Source organism: Salvia miltiorrhiza, chromosome 4, assembly GCF_028751815.1.
Source record: "Salvia miltiorrhiza cultivar Shanhuang (shh) chromosome 4, IMPLAD_Smil_shh, whole genome shotgun sequence".
NCBI classification, from domain to species: domain Eukaryota; kingdom Viridiplantae; phylum Streptophyta; class Magnoliopsida; order Lamiales; family Lamiaceae; genus Salvia; species Salvia miltiorrhiza.
This window is the reverse complement of record NC_080390.1, coordinates 15,419,050-15,437,153: the sequence shown is the minus strand read 5'-3', so window position 1 is coordinate 15,437,153 and position 18,104 is coordinate 15,419,050. Positions and strand designations below refer to the sequence as shown.

Genomic DNA, 18,104 nt, shown 5'->3' with positions numbered 1-18,104 from the left:
GAACTTCATCTCGAATATTTATATTATAATCCAAAATTTGAATTCTCAACTTTGGATCTGTAGGAAGGTTTTTTGCATCAAAATTATCCCTACTTAATTTGGCATTATCATCATTTTTTTCAATAATAAATGGTGGTTCCAATGCTCTTTTATAAAATCTTTCTATATAAATCTAAATAAAAATCATGTAATTTAATAAATCAAAACTGAAATAGATAGAATTCTCGGAAGAAGCAATCAGATTAATTTATATTATAAATTTATAGTATAAATTATTTTTATAATACCTATTAAAAATTAAAATAAAATCACGATGGAAGGAGGAGAGAGAGAGCGCACAATTTGCTATTAGAGTCTAGAGAATATGCACCGCCGCATTCCTCAATACTTTGATATGAAAAAAATTACGATATACTTTCAAAAAGTCTGTATTGATTTATTTTTGGGGTTGGAGGCTTGGGATTTGGGAATATTAATATAAAAGAGAATATTAAGGGGGCACGATTACTTTTGGGCCTAGGATTGGAAAGGTTGGGTTGGGCAGCATATATAATTAATGAAAAAAAAAATAAGTTGTGGGGGCACGTGCCCCCATGGTAGGAAACGTGAGTCCGTCTCTGCCTATATTAAGTTGGGCCCACAAAAAAATTTACACCCCTCAAATTTAATCCTAAATTTACACCCCTTTAAATCTAATCCTAAATTTATAAAATAGATAATGAAAAATAGGAGAGCTGCTGTGTGCAATTGTAAAATAAGGGTTAAAAATAATTTAAGGAAGACTTTAGGAGTATTTTTAGGAGTAAAATTTTAAGAGATCTGTTGTGGATGCTCTAACATATGTTAAATATCCTTACATTTATAAATATAATTTATCACAATAATTGATTATTTGTCTCAATAAAGATTCAAATATTAAAAAAATAAACATTCATATACAAAATTAAGAGATTATAAATTAGAAAATAAAAATTATGTAAACATGTTGATAAAATGTTCGTAACCGTCAAGAATGTATGTTACTAATACCCAAATAATTTGAATAACAAAACACTTAAAATTAGAGAAAAATCCACGAAGACATGTTGATAAATGCTCTTAATTACCCATCTAAAATGTATACTCGTTCTCGTCCCAGTTTTGATTAGTTACACGAGCTCATTTAATTTTATAAATATAAGTTGTTATAAATTTATATATTTATTCCCGTTTATAATTTATATACTCATTAATCTCAAATTCAATCAAAATATATTTTTGTACTCATTCATGTCTCAATTTCTTATAGTAATATCCGCTACTTAAATAATATACTCCCTTCGTCCCTCAAATAACTTCATATTTTTATTTTTTTGGTCGTCCCCCAAATAACTTCTATTCATTTTGGGACACTACTCCACCACTAATAATACCCCATTTATTCTTATTTTTTTTTATCTTTTCACCACTTTCAATATTAATTATAAAATTATCTATATCAACAACCCATCTTAGCCTAACCTTTAAATAAAAAATTATTTTCTACTATGTTTTATCAATAATCTACTTCAACCTAAAATATATTTTATTATACTACTTATTTATTATTAATAAGAGAGAGAATGAATTGTTTAAGGTTGGCCTGTGCACTATGCACATGATCGGTTATTCATTATTTCTTATTTTGTCTTTTTATTTTTACAATTTTTTTATCTTTTAGTTACAACTTTTGACAACCAATTGTGAATAATTGTAGGCTAACAATTTTTCACCACTTTCAATACATTCAACAACTTTATCTTAAAATCCGTATCTTTCCCTCTTATGAAGTTATTTGAGGGACAGAGAGGGAGTATTAATAATTTCAACAGCTACTACCACAAGATTGGAAATGTACTACAATATTGTATGAAGTATTAAAACAATATCGACTAAACAATAGTATTATATATTATTACATTGCATATAATATGTATTAATAACATGCAATTATGAAATATTTTTATATCCATGTTCAATCTCAACAGTAATATTTAGTATTTAAATAATATTTTAATAATATAAACATTTACTACTACCAAAATCAAAAAGGTATTACAATGTTATACTCCCTCCGTCCATGAAAGAACTTCATAGGAGGGAGTGGCACGGGTTTTAAGAAAAAATATTGTTGAGTGTATTGAGAGTTGATAAAAGGTAGTTGAGTGTATTGGGAGTGGTGAAAAAGTGTTATAATTAATATTGGGAGTTGTGAAAAGTGAAAAGTAAGAGAATTATAAGTGGTGGGGTATAGTCTAAAAATAGGTAGGAAGTTCTTTTGTAGACGTCCCAAAAAGAAAAGATAGGAAGTTCTTTCGTGGACAGAGGGAGTATTAATACAAAATAGTTTATTTAATTTGATGTATAGGTTGGCCTGGATAGGGTTATATAATAATGATGATATATAGGTTGGCCTGGCAGGGTTAAAATAGAAATCACCCTTGACGTAAGAAATAAAAACTATTATGAACCGTCGATTGCATTAAAACAAATGACCAATATTGAATCATCTATTTGATAAGAACCAACGTATTTGACGGTAATTAAGCAAAAAGAGTTAAAAAAGAAAGAAAGTAAAGTAGTCTTTTATAAAGGTTTTAAATCTTCTCTATAATAGGATTAAGCCTTAATCTATGACGATGAAGCGCAGTCTGTTGGTAAGACGCTTATCCTCCAATCAATAAGTCAGGGGTTCGAGTCACCCTAGGAGCTAGAGTGTGAGTGGGTTTTTTCCTTTCTTCGGTTGTAACAAAAAAAAAAAACTTAATTTATGTGGCATGCTTAGAACTGTTCCATTTCAATAATTTACCATATATAATCTTCATCATTTGTTAATTAATTAACTATTACATTCCATATAAAGATTCATTAATCTTAATAATTATAATTAATAATAAATATATATATATATATAATATTAACTTACGTATAATCTATATTAATAAATTTTACTATTATTTATTTTATCTCGATAAAAATTCATCTTAATAAATATAATTAATAATAAATGTGAATATATATAGTAATATTAACTTACATATAATCTAAATTAATAAATTTTGTTATTTATTTTATCTCGATAAAAATTAGATTTACATAACAAGAAAAAAATTACTATAGTTTATATACAATAAATGATTTTAATTGAATGTTAATGATTAGATGTATATTTGTTATTAATTTTATATTTCTCAAAAGTGTATATATTATATGTATATGTTGCAATATATTATACTGTATGAATTATATATATATATATATATATATATATAATATTTATCTTCTTAATTTTAAATAAAAGCAATTTTGAATTGAGACATGCATGTGTATGTAAATTATAAACGGGTTCAGTCATTGATTTACATGTTTGAATAATAAGGCACAAATTCTATAACATGAGTACTTTAAAACAAAATCTTATTTTATGTCTATCAAAATAATTAAAATTTTATTTTTATTTTTTATAAAATATATCCGTACACTTTATTTGTATAGGAAAGAAAAATATATTTTTCATATCTAAAAACTTTATTTGTTTCAGTTTCGTCAATAATAATAACAACAACAACAACAACAACAACAAAAATAATAATAATAGATAAATTATGAAATTAGTAATGCAGAAATGAAGAATTTAGATAAAGAACAATAGAGGATATGATGTTAAAATACATTAGAAATCTTTAATTATGTATTAAATTTATAATAATCTCAATCGAGTGAAGAATTCATATAAATCGCCTCATTTCACATTGATTTTTTTATAAGGTTTCACTAAAATAAAACTTATACAAGAAGAAGCTCTTGCTCTCCAAAATAAAAATCTATATTTAACTGACGGAATGATTGAAACTAATACAATTTGAATTGCTCCAAGCGAGATGATTTTCGGAATCCAATTAAATGATGATACTCACAAGTTAAATTTATTCTTTCAAACTCAAAACGAGATGATTCTTGGAACCCAATTATAATATTTGAAGCTAATAATGCATAAAAGTTTGTCAAGATTTTTTCAAGTTCCATACAAAATGATGTTTACAAGTTAGTTATGATATTAGAAGTTCCAAATCACACAATCTCACAAGTCAAATTTGATTTTTAAACCTCCAGATAGTGATGTTAAAAAAATTGACGCATAAAAGTTCATTTTTTTGTATTTTAAGGTTTAGATGAGATGATGCTCAAAAGTCTGGTGTTCAAACATTAGATGTCGTCTTCCGAGCTTTAGATGATTATATGATCCTACAGGGTGGTTCAGACGAGATGATGCTCATATGAAATAAAATCTTCAATATTGACCTTTTCCCAAAATATTATTAAATAAAAATTTATACAAAAAGAATATTTATTATTCTAACAAAAGGTTAGCATTTAATTGAGGAATATGATTCAGATTAATATAATTTCAACTATATTACCTTAAATTAAATAAATTTAAAAATAATTTATATATAAATAATTATTTATACACAAATAATATTCCCCCGTCCCCCAAAATTATGCATGTATTGTTAAATAAATTATGAGCAAATAGTGTAAATTAAAAGGGTAAAATTGTAAGAATTATATGTGGGATAGTGTCTAAAATTAAAATAGAGTATGCATAATTTTGGGTGATATGCTTAATTTTAGGGATGGGTGGAATATCATATAATTTAAATAATAATTTAATAGAATTTTCCGTCGAATTTCGATGGATTACACACTAGTTGACTCCATATTCTATCTGATCAATGCACAGATCTGTGCAAATAATAAATGTGACAAAATTTTGAATAATTTTTTCATGAATTTTTTTAAAAAATTAATTAAGACGTTTTAAAGATTAATTATAGTTTACTTTTTGATCGAATAAAATGAACATGACGTATATTTAAATTGCACACGATGTATAGTGGAGTTACACACGACGTATATTGAAGTTGCACATATCGTAAAGTGGAGTTGCACACGACATAAAGTTGAGTTGCACAAGACGTGTATTGGAATTGCACACGACGTGTATTGAAGTTGCACACGAGATATATTGAATTCTACGTATATTGGAGTTGCACACAACGTATAATGAAGTTGCACACTTAGAGTATTAATATAAACTTAAATAATTTTTGACAGCGGAATTATCATAAAATATAATAAAAATCTTAATTTATTTTGAAATAATTTCTTTTCAATATAAAAGTAGTAAATGCTTACATAAAATATTTTAAATAAAACTTGAATTTAAAAGAAGACAAGTCAAGACAGAAAGATAATATGAGTCAAATTTGATAAGTCAAACATGATCTCAAGAGTAATTGAGACTCAAAATTATACTAAGCAAAATATTAGGTACTATATTACAATACTTTTCAAAAGTGACTTGATGCGCTCATTTAACCTTCCACGCGTATCCAACCTTAATTATCTGAAAATATGGGATGAGTACGAGGTATATTCAATGTAGGATATCATGCAATCATTGTCCACGTTAGTAAAATGGAAACACATATGATATGTTGTAACATTCATAACTAAAAGCCGCACATACTTTAACATGTAAATTGCATTGTGACATACCAATGACCTTTCTGTCCTGAACCAATTATGCTGATCCCTAGCGATATTTAATTTAACTCACATATGGTTGCATGAATATAATTTTGTAATTGCACAAGTACTTTTTATGATATATTGAAATTGCACACGTATATTGAAATTGCATACGAGGTATATTGGATATTAGGTATATTAAAGTTACATTTATTATATTATATAGTTGCACGAATACAATTTTATGAAATATGTGAAATAGAGACTGATGAGGGGTGGTGAAATACGTATTGACCCAAGATCATGACACGTGGCCTACTTAAATAAACCAGAGTATAAGAGGAGACAAGTAGCATCAGAGGACATTCATCTTCAAATCTGCCTCCGGAGTAAACCGAGTCAAAGAAGACCGAACCAGAGAAGATCGGTCCAGAGAAGACCAAGCCAAAGATGTGGATATCAGAGAAGTAGCTCCAGATCAAGCTAGAGAGCCGATTACCAGAGGAGCAGTTCCAGGTCAAGACAGAGAGGCGGCTTTAGAACTGGCATTATAGACAATGCTCCGACAAAGAATCTGACACCCTTTTTAAGATATATCTGTTTAGGCCTAGGTAGTTAGTGCGCGGAGCGCGTGTATTAACATGAAATTACTATAATACCCTTCTTGTAATATCTATAAATAGTTCATCTCCGTAATAATAAAAACATGCTATTCACCACACCTCAGAATACTCTAAGTTTTCTCTCTTGCATACAAAATTCAGGAGAATCGAAAGAATATCTTCGTCTAAATACTTAGCTTAATTCTATACTCATCAGAGACTAAACTAAATAATAATTTCAATTAATGTCTAAGATTAATAAACAATTAAAAAAACGGACAAGAAAAAATTAATGGAATAACAAAACCATTGATATCAAGTTATCTCATGATTCTCGCCAACTATCAGATTAAGAAATTTTAAATTGCATACTTATCCTCCTAAGCATTAATAAATAAAAGAAAATCTTCAAATCATGACCGCATATATAGAATTATAAAAAGCTGAGGTTGGTTCTCATTTCTCATAATAATTCTAGTTTTCATTAGAACTATGCAGCATATTATTCTCAATTCAAATAATACTCGATGACAACGATCAGCCATCATTTTCATGGCAACAAAGTCAGAGAATCTATGTGATTTTATGTTCCGTATAAATGCCTGCATCTTCTCAATAGCTTTTTGTGGGTCAGTATTAGTAATTAATATGTGGCAAATTTAGTGGATTTTAATAAGCTTAAGTGGGTGAAGAAGTGGATGATATGGATAACAAATTGTGATTGGCTGGAGATGCTGTATGTGTATCCATACCTAATTAACGCTACAACCAGGAAACATGTATGTATTAAACAAAGTTAATAGGATTGGTTAATTTATATGGGCGGTGAAGTCATCATTTATAGCTGCCCAATATACGTAAGTCACTAATTTGCATTATCATTACTTTTTGTTGGTGCCCTAAAAGTTCATCTCCTTTTTGTACGTTTTTAGGAAATTAATGGGCCTTCATAAGCTTTTAAGTTTGATATTATTCACAAAGTCCTCTTCAATATATATAGTGAAGAATTGAGAAAGAAAAAAAAATCTTTTAAGTTTAACAAAAACGTTCGCCTAATATTTGAAAGGGTTAATGGTAGTTTTTACCCTATTTGAAAGATAAAAACAAAAATATACCCACTATAAAATCAATGTATAAAAGAAATATCTATTATTTATGTGTATAAAATTCTTTTAAGTTTAACAAAAATGTTGGCCTAATATTTAAAATGCTAAATTAGACTACGACATAAATAATAGATAAATCACATTGAATTTGGGCTTGCATTAGTACCATTTTAGAATGGGGCGAATCCCTTAACAGGTCTTATAAGGGGAGAAAGTACTACAAATGTAAAGAATATTAGAAACATATCAAATCGATATGAAATAGAAATAATGAATTTAACTGAATATCAGTCCAACGTGATGATCGTGGATGTAGAAATATCTTGAGGCTATGAGAGACAGTGGCGGATTCAGGGGGGGGCTAGGGGGGCTGAAGCCCCCTCCCAATTTTTGAGTTTTTTTTTTTTTTTTAAATATAGAAATTTATTTCACTTAATATATCAATATATATGCATATGTGTATATAAATAAGAAATAGAAGAAAAAATATAATACATTATTTCTAGTATATCCAACTATCCATATTAATTCTTTTTTCTTGTACATTGATTTGTTACATTTATCTTATTTTTATCCTTTTTTTTTTCTTAATTAATTTTTAATGTTGAATTTGAGTCCATTCTAAAGTTAAAAGTAAAATTACTAATTATTAACAATGAAAGTTAGTTTATTTGTTTAGAAAATGAAATATATTTTTTTAAAAGAATGCATAAAAGTATTGTTTTGTATACTTTCAATCTACTTGATGTTGAATTAATTGAATTGCAAACATATATCTATTATATTAAGTGATTGTTAAAAAAATGCATGAAAATAAAGTGTACGGAATGTTCAAAAAAATTTGCTTCGGGGGCTCCCGCCCCCGAACCCCCGTGTAAATGTCTACATACGTCGTAGATCAATAAATTCAGCCCCCCCTAACCTCAAATCCTGGATCCGCCCCTGATGAGAGATGTCACGTGCCAAGATGTGGAGAAGAAATAAGGGGTGGCAACATGATAGATGTTATTGAAATAGACTACAAAAGAATCAAAGTAGGGGTTTGGAGGTTTGGAGATATGAGGAAAAAGTTCCATTTCCTTTAACATTCCACTAGTCTCTACGTGGTTTGATATCATGCCCTATGACGCCAATGCCACTCTCTCTCTCTCTCTCTCTCTCTCTCTCATGTGAGCATACATTGAACTAAATTCATGGACGATTTCATGATTGTGCTACCAACAATAATATGTAATATTTCAAAAATAGATGATTGAAAGTTATGGGCCTTGCTTCGAGGCTCTTTCCAGCTTGCTTCTTAGAAAAATCGCACCTCACATTTCCAAAGGCTGCCTATTCTGTGAAAAATCGGCCTCTAGTTTATCTTAATTATAGAAACTCATATGTAATCTCATGTGGATTTTCGTTTGGATGCAAAACTACGACTGTCTTATTTGGTATCTTTCATTTTCACGCCACATCATCTTGTTAAATATAATAGAATTACGAATCTTAAAATACTAGTATTAGAAATGGAGAATATTTAGGTGCTCTCTAATTTCGGCGGCTTTGTTTATGAAAATTCAATGTGAGTGGACAAGTGCTGATGATATTGAATTTATTTGGAACAATTTTTTGTTTTAGGCAAGTCTTTTGCAACGAATTCGAATTGAATTGTTTAGATTATTTAAGAAACTTTTTATTGATTCTGTTTTTTTTTTTGAAAATTGTCAAGGAGCAAGCAGAATAATTAAAATGGGAACATAAATATTGGTACACTTGGTCTTAGCTTTTTAAGAGAGTGGGATTCACAATTTCTTCAATTCTCCACCTTTCCATCTTGATTCGGCACTAAATTCTCCCCAAAATTGTTTTAAAATTGCATATGCTTCTCACACTATGACTTATATAATTCCAATTTAGAGTTGACGAACAATGGTCAGATTCTTGTCGACAAATTGAGACAGCCACGTGGAGGTGCACCAACCTTTTTCTTCCTATATATTCATCACGAAATTTGGTATTTTTTAAAAATATATTAGTATTTTTTATCGGAGGAAGGAGGAAGAAGAGAAACAGTAGAGTCTTTGCTATCCGCCATTGACTTCCCCTCCCGTCTTGGTCAATATTCTTCATGGTATTTCTATAAATACAATAATAATCAATGAGATTCGCCTCCAGTTCCCTACCCTGCTCTTTGTGTGCGTGCATGCAATTGTTCTTCGCATCCTCCCCCTTTTTCAGTTATCAATTAACTAGTCATACAGCTTGCGTGTGAGTGTGTGTGTGCGTGTGTTTTGATTATTGGCAGCGGGAGAATTAATTGGATTGGCGGTATAAATGTTTGGATGGAGCATGCAGAGAATGCGAGAGGCGATAGTGTTGGTGGTGTTCGCGATATGCTCCAAGGCGGCGACTGCGAGCGCGTGGTGGCGGAGCGAGACGGAGGAGGCGGCGGGGTACTGCCTGAGCTGGCGGATGGCGGTGGAGGCGAACAACATAAGAGCATGGCGGACGGTCCCCGCGGAGTGCTCGGGACACGTGGAGGCGTACATGATGGGCGGCCAATACGAGCGGGATCTGAGCGTGATCGTCGACAGCATCTGCAGCTACATTGACTCCATAACTCTCTCCGGCGACGGCCTCGACGCTTGGATCCTTGACGTCGACGACACCTGCATTTCCAACCTCTTGTACTACAGAGGGAGGCGCTACGGGTGAGATGGATGGATCAATTTCACAGTCAATTTCAGGGATCTAGAATTTAATCAGCGATTAAATTTCAGGTGCGATCCGTTCGATCCAGTAGGGTTCAAGGCATGGGCGTTGAGCGGGCGGTGCTCTGCGATTCCAGATGTGCTGAGAGTGTTCGTGAAATTGATCGCGACAGGGTTCAAGGTGTTCCTGGTTACGGGCAGGGATGAAGAGACGCTGGGGCAGGCCACCATTCGCAATCTGCACAACCAAGGTTTCTTCGCCTACCACCGTCTCATTTTAAGGTACGGATAAACTACTCAATCATAACATAATTCCGTATTGATTAAAGTGATGGATGATTAATTAATGGTAGGAGTGGTGCGTATAAGGGGCAAAGCGCGATACTATACAAGTCTACAGTTAGGAAGCAGCTGGCAGAAGAAGGGTACAGAATATGGGGGAATGTGGGAGATCAGTGGAGTGATCTTCAAGGAGAGTATACAGGCAATCGCACCTTCAAGCTTCCTAATCCCATGTACTTTATCCCTTGATTAATTAATCATATCTATGTAATAAACTCAAAACACCATTTTTGCACTTAAATTAAATGAGTGCCAATATATATATATATCATCAGCAAAAGACTAGGAGAGAGAGAGCCTCTTACTCCTTCTAGAAATTTTGGGTTCAGTTGGTTTGATCTTGTGTTGTTTCAGTATAGCAATCCTACCAATCCCTTTAGATATGGAGGTTAACAAAGTGTTACCCTGCTGCCTAGACTTATCCATCATCCCCTGCTTCATCACCACCTGTTCCTTCTCCAGATCACTCAGCCTCACCCTCATCCTCGATATCTCCAGCTTCAGCTCCCGATTCTCCCTCCTCAACGAGGCATACGTGTCTCGTGGGGACATGGCAGCGCTGGCCACCCCGCTGCTGCTCATCTTCTGCGACAGCAGCCCGTCTCCACAGCTCCCCGACAGAGCATTCTTCATCCGGAGCTGCTCAAAGTATAGAACCCTCACCACCAAATGCACCGGGAGTCTCTCGTTCTGGGCAGCGTGGTTGCACGCTTCTTGCGACAGTTTCTGGCAGTCGATCAACTTGCATAGCTTCTTGCACTCGTGCTCACTCAGCATCGGATGTGACTAAACAAGAAAACACAGAGATATTAGTGTAAAAAGGGAAAGTGTGATAGGAAATTGGGTTTTAGGCTTTACCTTTAAGTAGATGTCGATGGACCTGTAAAGACCATCATCAATGACACGAGCATAATCAGGCAGCACCTCAATCATAGCAATGAATTTGTCAAGGCTCAAATAAGGGTCAGGAGCAATCTCAGCTAGATATGCATCAACAAGCCTCCCAACTTTCAACAAGCATCCATGCCCCGCAGACCCAATCTCCTCCGATTCATACCCACCACATTCGTCTTCGTCTTCCTCCTCCTCCTCCTCGATCCGATGCAAGAACTGAACAAGAATCCGATGAATGGTATCAACATCAAACAAGGAATCCCCTGTTTGAAGGGAAGGTATAAGCAGATCATCCAGCAAGGCCATCTCCAATTTGTAGGCGATCCTCCTCTCTAACCCAAGCCGGCAAGCTAGTGACGCGTCCACCATGATAGCCACCCTCGTCATCCCAAACAAGAAGTTCAATGGAACGCAGGAGTTCTTCTCCATAGGTAGCAGACTCACCAGAGTTTCCACAATAGCCCTCTGTCCACTCTCAATCAAACTAAGGCTAGGAGTAGTAGCTCTCGCCGGATTCCATATCTGTGGCTTCCCTATCCCCTTCAACGATGTTTGTGCATAATGCATCAAAGAGGCAACTATACTATCTCCCCTAACACCACTCTGCCCCATGGCAATCACAACCCTACGATAGAAACTGATCCCTAAACCAGAGAGGTCTTCCACCCACCACTCCTTAACATCTCCACGGCAATCATCTAAACGCGAAACCAGCTGCTCCTTGCAAGCATTCATGGCAATGGCAGTGATGCATCTCTCTGTGATGCCTATCTCTTCAGCAAGAGGCAGAAGGGTCTTACAGGCAGATAGAACTTGCACTGATTTTTCAAGACTTGGGCACACAACTTGTGTTAGATAGGTTTGTGTGCGGTCGATGAGGTTCTCGTCTTGATAATCTTCTGTCATCTCCAAGTACTCAGCTGCGCAGCGCAGGGGGGCTACGTTTGCAGTGGTGATCACGAAATTCATGCAGTAACAGAATTTGGCAGCGAGTTCAAACATCTCGGGGCCTCCGGGGAGGTTGGTGAGTTCGAGCTTCGACAGGCCCGTGTTCTTGGCATCGGCAACGAGCTTGCGGATCTTTCCACTTCGAGCTACGAGGGGGAACTTAAGCAAAGCAATCACAACAGTTTTAGTAAAGATTCAAATTTGATGAGTGACAAATTAATAGATATGGTTGCCTACCTTATGCAGTAGGAAGGATTCTCCATCAACAATGATTGTGATGTCCCCAGCAACATCAGAGAAAATGCTGCACACGTACAAATACAATACAAGTAAGCCATTGTTAATGAATGAAGATGAAAGCAAAGCAAGAGAGAAGAGATACCGGTTGGCGAAGGTGGTGGAGAATTTGGGAGTGGCGGCGGAGAGAGGCTGATCCCACACCATTCTTGGCCGTTGAATGACTGCAACAGTGAAACGCAATGAAGGCTCAATCATTCAAGCAAGCATCGAAAGGGAAAGTAGTTCAAGGCAGGAGCCCACATTGCCAAAAAGAGGAAGAAATTTCAAGGATTGAAAACGATAGGGAATTAATGTATGATTTAAAGAGTGTAGAGGATTAGGCATGCAAAGAGAGTATTTATCTAATCTCACATAACACACAAGAGCGTTTTGAGTTTACCTTTTGCTCTTTACGCAGATGCACCTTTTGCTTTTCATTCCTTTGTCTCTTTCTTGTGGGATGGAGTTGTCTTTAGTTTTTCACTTTCGTCATTGCTTATTTTTCAGATCTTCACTTTTTTTAATTAATTAGGATTCGGAGAAGGAGCCTAATCATCATTGCCAACATCGTATTTGAAATTTCGAATGTTTGAAATAGGTATTAATGAACAACAAAATGCTTTGTACCAATTAAAATAGTTTCTTTCAACAAATGCACATTTCTATAGGGAGTATTTTATTTTTTTGGGTTTGTGAAAATAAAAAAGATTGGTTATTGGTGAGATTGTGAAAAGAAAAAGGGAAGTAGTGGTGGGAGTGACATTTGATTTGAGCATGTAAAGAAGAGAAACAGAGACCTCACTGACTGGGAATGCTGAAAAAGAGGGGCAAATTATTAGATGAAGAGTCTGCCCAGCTTTTGTCTCCTACCCTCTAACTAAGTAACCACTCTTATTATATACCAATACTATTTCATTTCATTATTAATTAATCACTTAGCAACCAGATCTAATCTATACTTTATTTTACTATTATTTACTATTTACCACTTTTTCTTTTCTGGAACAGAACAATCCAAACAACTTTCATCATCTCTCTCTGTACGAACGAACACATAGTTATAAAATTGTTTAAAGGCTCAAAATTATAATTAGCCATTGCAGATCACTTTCATAAAAATATATATCCTTTATTGCTTGAGACAAAAATATCCTACCATCTTTTTACAATTTATTTTTCATTCTTACTTTCTTCACGGATCGATCTTGCACTTCTTTTGCTTATTTCTTATTCCTTTTTGAACAAAAAGCACAATTTTCAAACATTGACCGTGAAAAAGAATAACAAAACATCTAATCTGACGAGAATGAAGACTTGATTGGGTACTAAATATTTAGGAGATTGAATTTCGAATTGTTACGTTTTCCCACAATTCAAAATATACTAGTAATTCGAGCAGGAAAACCAGTGCTTCCTTCCTTGCTAATTCTGGCACTATGCAATTAGAATATACACAGATAGAAATGCTGCATTTGAAAGGAACGTGATGCCATAAAATAAGAAAACTTCCCATGAAAACACATATGAGTTTGTAGTGCCATTGCCATACAAGATGACAAATGCCTCACTTCCTAATAGAAGAAATAAACATTGCTCGCCACAGTCCTCAAAATATACCAAATGCAAACCAACAATACAATAGCCCCAAAAGAATTTGAATTGAGTGTTGATAGGCAAGATTGACTAGAATCTCAATTGGTTGCTTCCATCCAGCTTTTAACTACGACTATTGAGATGTAAATACCTTCGTTATTGAGCATGCTGCTGCTCACTGCTTTCTCCCCCCGTTGTTTCTGCACCTACGCAGAATTCATAAGAAAACGAAACATAAGCAAGCAACGGTAAGTATCAGAAGACGCATACAAGCAGCTGAAGATATCCGAAAAAAAGAGAATGAAGCATTATGGAGAAAAATATTATACCATGAGCTAATCCAGCTGACAACATCCGGTCCATATTGTCAATTCGCCTTTGTATGGACTTCAACACACTATTTAACGATTTAACCCTCTTCCTAACACCAGAAATCCGAGCTGCGTGCTGCATAATGAAGGGGGATGGAGCATCCTCTAGCAATTTGTCAAGCTCTGAAAATATGGACAAGCTTAAGAATAACAAGAAATGTAGCAATTTCAGCTTCAGAAAAATACTTCATTGTAGCTCAAAGAATACAACTGGATTATCCCAAATAACAAGCATGTTCCATCAATTTAATTTTACAATTAGTAACCCAATTTCACATTAGCTGAGTAGATCCTGATAGACTCAAAGGCCAAAGAGAAACACCATTTATGCACAGGGAATTGGACAATTTGAAAGAGACGAGTATTCAATTGGACAATTTGTTTAACTACCTCCAGTGAGACGATCGAGTGCAGAGGCGAGTTCATCTTGGCTCCGGGCAGTGGCTTCAGCTCGGGAATCGAAGGCAGTCATGACAGATGAAATCAACGAGGACAAACCATCCGCCATTGCTGAATTTGAGCTACTCGCAGTATTTCTATCGTCACCGCCATCCTTGGCAGCGTCTGGAGATTCTCCGATGGCAGAATCTTCTTGCTGCCGATTATCTGGATTCTCGTCTAACATGATTGGAATTGCCAAATCGCCTTGTATAATTTGCAGATTCAACTTTGCCGTTGTAGATGGATAGCTCAACTACTATACTCTTTTATCTGATCAATGCGATTGAACCCTAAACCTCAGCAGCATCACTCCAATGTTGATAATAATTTTAAAGTATCTTCATTGATAACATATGCAGCGGCACATACAGCAATCGGATTTCCTATTACACAGAATTGACAACACAAGCAAACCAAGAACAATAAATATATACACAATGGGCTAACATTTGATTGGTTTTTAAAAGAAGTAAAGAATTTGAAGATAGGTATTACCTAGGGTTTTGAAATTTAGGGGAATATGCTGAACCAATGCAGGCTGCGGTGGCTGGGAGGAAGATGATTCCTTCTGAAAAAAATAATAAATCAACACAGCTAAAATGGATTTCCACTTATTCTAGATTTTTTACTAATATAAAAATTATGAAAGTGAATGATTTTTTTTACTTGTTAAAAAAAAAAAAAACTTAAAAAAGAAGAAGAAATAAGAAGAGAGAGAAAAGAAAAACAGAAATTTAGAGAGAGAGGAGAAAATCTGGTGCATCCAGAATTCGAGCCCACCACTCCACACAAATCTATCCTAAAAGAATGCCAGCCCACGGACTGGTAGTGTTGCCTCTTGCTGCCTCCGACCTCAATCTGTGAGCTGCTCATTACTAATTTCTTATTGCTGTTTTTCTTTTTGATTTCATTTCAAGATTGAATCTGTTGCAGCTGCCCGCGAATTGTTTCTTTCGGTTGCCGCTGCCATCCATTTCCTCCCCTCAATTTCCCTCTTTCCACAGGTTCACAACTTCACTTATTCTTCTTCTAATTTCCATCTTTCTTGCTTGAATTGGGATTTCGACGGAATAATTATGCTAATTGAGACTGAAAATGTGACATTTATGCTGCATTCTTTTCATATCACTAGTTGCAATACACCAAGCCCTAAGTTTCTTGCTCAATTTTGATATTTCTTTCATATCCAGCTATTGTAACCTTGGTGTTGCTCTGCAGGAAGCAGGAAAGAAAAGATTTATAGACTCAAGGCTAGCTTCTGGGAGTCTATTAGATCAGGGTAAATGGAAATCAGTATAAATTTCTGATGATAGTCTAAAATAGTTGAAATATGTAAAATTTTGACAATAGATATATAATCAAATGAGTAAAGTAATGCTGTGGTTTGAGCTGGAGAGCCTTTTAATGTTGCAGGATTTTGAAAAACAGTAGTACTCAAGTTGTAGAGCCTCCTGTCACTACTGAAGAAGAGGAAGAGCCCTTGCCCGAGGAATTCGTTCTCGTTGAGAGCACCAGACCTGATGGAACGATTGAGCAGATCATATTTTCCTCCGGTGGGAATATTGATGTGTATGATCTCCAGGCTTTATGCGATAAGGTAATCACTATGTCATGAAAGATTGTTTATTTATTTGTATTATCTAAAGGATAATATTTTTGCTCCCATCTTGCATATATCACTCGCATTAATCCTGTCTCTAATGTAGAGATGCCATGGGAGCCAACATGAGTTACTTTATCGTATGTCATGTCATGATAATCAGTAATTTCTTCATCGTGCATTTACATGTGCCTACCGTAGAGGATTTCATGCATATTACCAATAGGAACATATTACATCAATATGTTAAGCTATGTCTGTTTTCTTCTGGACATTTCAAGCATTAGAAGTACTCTTGTCATAATATTTCAGATCTCGTTATATAATTTTCGTGATGCAAACAACAGGTTGGTTGGCCTCGGAGGCCTCTGTCAAAGCTAGCGGCAGCTCTAAGAAATAGCTACATGGTTGTTACTCTGCATTCCATTAGCAAGTCAACTGGAGAAGGTATTTCGTAACTGGACCCACCGTCATGTTTTCCTGATTAATGAGTATAACATCTGCCTCATCTAAATTTCTAATGCTTGATTTTCCAAAAAAGTATTGTATCATTTGGTAATATTTGTTATTAAATAACTAAGTGACAGATATCTTAGTGTACTTTGGCAAGTTGCTTGGCAGAGGGAAATGACCAAAAGAAGTTGATAGGAATGGCGCGAGCTACATCTGATCATGCTTTCAATGCAACGATTTGGGATGTTCTTGTTGATCCATCTTATCAGGTATGTACGACTCAATATAAAATGAATCAGTGAAGTAAAATTCTCAAGACTAGAGACGATCTCTATGTTTATGCTAACACATGCATTATAACACGAGTAATAGCTACGACTCTGCATTATGAATTTCTGTTGTGGTGGTTTAGGGCCAAGGACTTGGGAAAGCCCTCATAGAGAAGCTTATAAGGGCTCTTTTGCAGCGTGACATTGGAAATATTTCACTCTTTGCAGATAGTAAAGGTATGTCAACAGTCATATAACTGAATCATTCGCTTTATTTGTGGCGTGAGTTAAGCTTGTTTGTTGCAATTGGTTGTAGTTGTGGAGTTCTATCGCAACCTAGGGTTCGAACCTGATCCAGAGGGCATCAAAGGTATGTTTTGGTACCCGAAGAACTAGTTGATCTCCAGTCAGAAGGGCCTCCGTGTCACGATGTCAACTACCGTGTATATGCAGCTATAATACTCCCAATATTCTAATGAATGAAGTAGCTTTTTTTTTTCTTCTCTTTTTAGTTTAGGTTATCTTGCAAAATGTCATGTATGATGAATTCAACTGCATAAATTGGTTTTAGAATGTGCTAATTCTTCGATATCACGTAATAAAATTGCATATTTGATTTTTGTGAGGTAAATGTAAATGCAACAACCAGTCTTTAACTGCTCTGCTGTGACTTTCTGAAGTTTCTTGAAGTAGTTATATTAGATAGAGACGATGTCAATAGATGTAGCCATTTGTAATTTGTTTTTGTTAATGTTTCTGATTAGTCGCAATCAGAAACATATAAGTATATGATTAATTTGTTTGAAATTCTCTCACATTGACGCTTTCCTGGGCCGATTAGATAATCCACCCTATGAGTTGACAATTTAGCATTTTGGAGTTACTATCACTCTTATTACAATTATATTCATCAATCGCAAGTGGCCATTTTTATCTTCAACAACTCCTTTCACTCAC

General features: G+C 34.5%; 3 protein-coding genes and 1 long non-coding RNA gene across 9 annotated transcripts; 2 read left to right on the top strand and 2 right to left on the bottom strand.

Moving 5' to 3' along the window:
• The first annotated feature begins 9,182 nt into the window (after positions 1-9,182).
• On the top strand, positions 9,183-10,627 carry LOC131019819 (acid phosphatase 1). Of its 5 annotated transcripts, none has more exons than XM_057948429.1 (4): positions 9,183-9,377; positions 9,602-9,957; positions 10,027-10,239; positions 10,311-10,627. In XM_057948429.1, exons 1-4 carry the CDS (start codon positions 9,375-9,377, stop codon positions 10,486-10,488), a joined length of 750 nt encoding a protein of 249 aa, XP_057804412.1. In that variant the 5' UTR covers positions 9,183-9,374; the 3' UTR covers positions 10,489-10,627. The 5 variants fall into 5 exon arrangements, with proteins under 5 accessions (XP_057804412.1, XP_057804413.1, XP_057804411.1 ...); XM_057948430.1 differs by having other exon boundaries at positions 9,188-9,217; XM_057948431.1 differs by having other exon boundaries at positions 9,275-9,377; positions 10,327-10,627.
• Positions 10,527-14,481, bottom strand: LOC131019798 (BTB/POZ domain-containing protein At3g08570). 2 transcript variants are annotated; one of them, XM_057948382.1, is made up of 6 exons: positions 14,343-14,481; positions 14,165-14,219; positions 12,524-12,602; positions 12,379-12,445; positions 11,158-12,300; positions 10,527-11,085 (listed from the first exon to the last, which is right to left on the bottom strand). In XM_057948382.1, exons 1-6 carry the CDS (start codon positions 14,343-14,345, stop codon positions 10,582-10,584), a joined length of 1,851 nt encoding a protein of 616 aa, XP_057804365.1. In that variant the 5' UTR covers positions 14,346-14,481; the 3' UTR covers positions 10,527-10,581. The 2 variants fall into 2 exon arrangements, with proteins under 2 accessions (XP_057804365.1, XP_057804366.1); XM_057948383.1 differs by lacking the exons at positions 14,165-14,219; positions 14,343-14,481 and adding an exon at positions 12,821-12,968.
• Positions 14,482-14,557: 76 nt separating this feature from the next.
• Positions 14,558-15,458, bottom strand: LOC131019827 (uncharacterized). The gene is made up of 2 exons (XR_009100465.1): positions 15,321-15,458; positions 14,558-15,208 (listed from the first exon to the last, which is right to left on the bottom strand). It is a non-coding gene; the product is annotated as an uncharacterized LOC131019827 (long non-coding RNA).
• An 84-nt stretch (positions 15,459-15,542) lies between these two features.
• On the top strand, positions 15,543-17,778 carry LOC131019820 (histone acetyltransferase TAP1). Its single transcript, XM_057948432.1, has 8 exons — positions 15,543-15,685; positions 15,759-15,829; positions 16,044-16,104; positions 16,239-16,422; positions 16,773-16,872; positions 17,047-17,147; positions 17,291-17,384; positions 17,464-17,778. The coding sequence occupies exons 1-8, from the start codon at positions 15,633-15,635 to the stop codon at positions 17,541-17,543; spliced, it is 744 nt and encodes a 247-aa protein (XP_057804415.1). The 5' UTR covers positions 15,543-15,632; the 3' UTR covers positions 17,544-17,778.
• Positions 17,779-18,104: the final 326 nt, after the last annotated feature.

Bases quoted from the DNA above. Each gene is read 5' to 3' on its own strand.
- LOC131019819 (XM_057948427.1), top strand. From the start codon at position 9,581: ATGTTTGGATGGAGCATGCAGAGAATGCGAGAGGCGATAGTGTTGGTG. The intron at 9,958-10,026 runs GTGAGATGGATG...ATTAAATTTCAG, and splicing joins TACAGAGGGAGGCGCTACGG to GTGCGATCCGTTCGATCCAG. The intron at 10,240-10,310 runs GTACGGATAAAC...AATTAATGGTAG, and splicing joins TACCACCGTCTCATTTTAAG to GAGTGGTGCGTATAAGGGGC.
- LOC131019798 (XM_057948382.1), bottom strand. The intron at 12,603-14,164 runs GTATTTACATCT...TCACTGTTGCAG, and splicing joins CAGCATGCTCAATAACGAAG to TCATTCAACGGCCAAGAATG. The intron at 12,446-12,523 runs GTATCTCTTCTC...GTACGTGTGCAG, and splicing joins TCCACCACCTTCGCCAACCG to CATTTTCTCTGATGTTGCTG.
- LOC131019820 (XM_057948432.1), top strand. From the start codon at position 15,633: ATGCCAGCCCACGGACTGGTAGTGTTGCCTCTTGCTGCCTCCGACCTC. The intron at 15,686-15,758 runs GTGAGCTGCTCA...AATCTGTTGCAG, and splicing joins GCTGCCTCCGACCTCAATCT to CTGCCCGCGAATTGTTTCTT. The intron at 16,873-17,046 runs GTATTTCGTAAC...GTTGCTTGGCAG, and splicing joins TAGCAAGTCAACTGGAGAAG to AGGGAAATGACCAAAAGAAG.